The sequence below is a fragment of the Halyomorpha halys genome, unplaced genomic scaffold (genome assembly GCF_000696795.3).
Source record: "Halyomorpha halys isolate HHAL.00 unplaced genomic scaffold, Hhal_1.1 Scaffold65.1, whole genome shotgun sequence".
Taxonomy (NCBI): Eukaryota; Metazoa; Arthropoda; class Insecta; order Hemiptera; family Pentatomidae; genus Halyomorpha; species Halyomorpha halys.
Genome location: NW_027109066.1, coordinates 488,939 through 491,310, shown reverse-complemented (window position 1 = coordinate 491,310; position 2,372 = coordinate 488,939). Strand labels below are relative to the sequence as shown.

General features: G+C 34.1%; 1 protein-coding gene across 2 annotated transcripts in view; it reads left to right on the top strand.

Annotated features, from left to right (window-relative positions):
• The window catches only part of LOC106692652 (trypsin-4), a 49,443-nt gene that overhangs the window by 40,345 nt on the left and 6,726 nt on the right, over positions 1-2,372 (top strand). For both annotated transcript variants that reach the window (XM_067047281.1, XM_014438711.3), the window contains exon 2: positions 687-1,082. In XM_067047281.1, coding sequence (XP_066903382.1) covers positions 687-1,082 — 396 coding nt within the window. The remainder of the gene's footprint in view (positions 1-686; positions 1,083-2,372) is intronic.

Below are 2,372 nucleotides of genomic sequence, written 5' to 3'. Positions count from 1 at the left end.
TTTTTTCGTTACAGTTCCGACAACTCGTAAGTTATATATATATATTATTACTAAACCTTTATTCATACAGTTCTGCTGTTTTTTCTTATAAATATACACTGCTTTCACCTTGTTAATTTACTTATGTTTTTTTGTTGTTCGCTTAATATTAGGCTAATTCCACATGTGGATAGGTATTACATCTGTGTTTGCTCTTTCCACTATAGTTATTGAACTATACCAGTATAGTTCAATAATGGTTTATACAGTCGTATATGGTATTGATATTGCGGAATATTGGAGTCATCATTTCGGGGTTTTCGTTATTTCCAAGGAAAAAATAACGTGGCGCCCAGTGAGCGATTTATTCTTTATTGCTTTTTCTTATATTTTCCCATTTTGTTCTTCTTTTATCCCCTTCTCCGCTGAGCGTGAGCAAATACGAACGATAAATATATAACTAACGATAAATCAAAATTATCGGTTATATTGCTTATATTTTCAATTTTTTATTATTAATTTCATTTCATTATTATGTTTCTCTGAGTCAAGGTTGTTATCTCGGTTTATTTTTTCAGCTCTAATGAAGGCCTGAAATTCAGACCGAAAGATCGGCACAAACACATAAGTTTTGTTTATTTGCGTGTTTTTGCTGACCACACCCCGACCACCTTTCTTCATATTAATAAATACATTTTAATTTTCAGGTAACGATAAAGAAGGGGCTAAGGAATACACCTTATCAGACGCAAAGGAGTACGTGATTTGTACGGGAAGCGAATATGCTGAACGTGGAGAGATTATTCAGGTGCTCAAGTTTTTTGTTCACGAAGACTTTGATACTCAGGAGTTATCCTATGACATAGGGGCCATCGCCGTCGCGCAGGACATCCAATTCAATTCAAGGACTCTGCCTGCTAAGCTGCCAGAAGGGGACTTGGAAGCAAGTTCGGCCAAACTAGAACAGTATGAAGAAAGCAAACTGGAATGCCAAGCCTACGGCTGGGGAGACACTTCTGCCAGATCTTTCTCGTCCTTGATGGGAGTGAATCTGCACCTGGCCATAGTTGACGATTGCTACAAGAAACTAACGGAAATGGAAGGTGAGATATAGATATATATTCATGAATAAGTTATATCTTTGTGCGGAAAAACTAATAAAAAGAGAATAATACTCACTCACTGCGTAATTTAAATTTCAAGTTCAATTTAAACATGGTAAAAAACAAAACTAAAAACTAACATAAATAAAACATACAAGCAAAAATAAAAAGGCCTTTCAGATAAAAATAAAATTAGATAAATAAATTAAGAAAACAAAAGAGCCAAATTTACAAACAATATAAATATGTAAAATAAATACTGCTCGACTAAAAGGTTGGTGCACTCCGATAGGTCAGGAGAAGAGTGCTGCCGAGATGTGTAGCTCTAGTTGCTAAATAAATCGCTGCAATGGTCCAGAGTTGGTGTAGTGGCTCATTGATGGTCCGAATATCCAACAGTCGTGTTGTATTAGGCGAGCCGACAAAATGAACGCAGACAGTGTCACTAATTAGTCGAAACTGCAATTAATAAAGTGGAAACACAGAAAAGGTCTGGTTCCGAACTGTAATGACTCAGTAACTCACTAAAAATGTCCTAACTATTAAATTATAAGGAGAGACAGGGCTGCTTAGACGCTACCAGGGCCACTAATTAGCCGGAACTGCTCTAAAAAACTAAGATGGTCGGTCCGTTGCTAGGTGACGCTTCTTAGCAACAAGGATCACCCCTAGCAACTGTCTCCATTACTCATTATTACAAACAAATATAATTACACATTTTTCTTTTCAAATAACTAAATCTAAATAAAACAATACAAATAAAAATAAATGTAACTAAATACTAATAAAACAATATAACTGTATAACTAAAACTATAAAACTAAATACTAAAAATACTATTTACTATTATTTACAACGTAATTATATTATGGCGTTAACAGTTACATTAGTTAAAGAAATAGCACTGACACTCAACGTTACCTCTTCTCTGACTTATCTTACTTTGGCATATCGGAAAGTCCCTCCCTCATCGACGTTCTTCTTATAGTACAAGAGCCTGGCAGAAAAAAGTCAGTTATTTCACCCCAATTTTTGATTACTTTAATGAAAACTATGTTTAATTACTAGTCAAAATAAAAAAAAATCTGTCAAGTATAGATAGGGGGAATAAAAAAAAAAAAAAATGGTGGCTGTTTCTAACCATTAAAAAAAAATTATATGTATGTATATATAGTTGACCGTAAAAATTGATATGTAAGAAGATGGTGAGGGTTGCGGTCAAAAGTGAAACAAAAATAGTTTACAACTATTTATTTTCCGACGTTTCGCTCGTTTTCTTCAGTATAATCT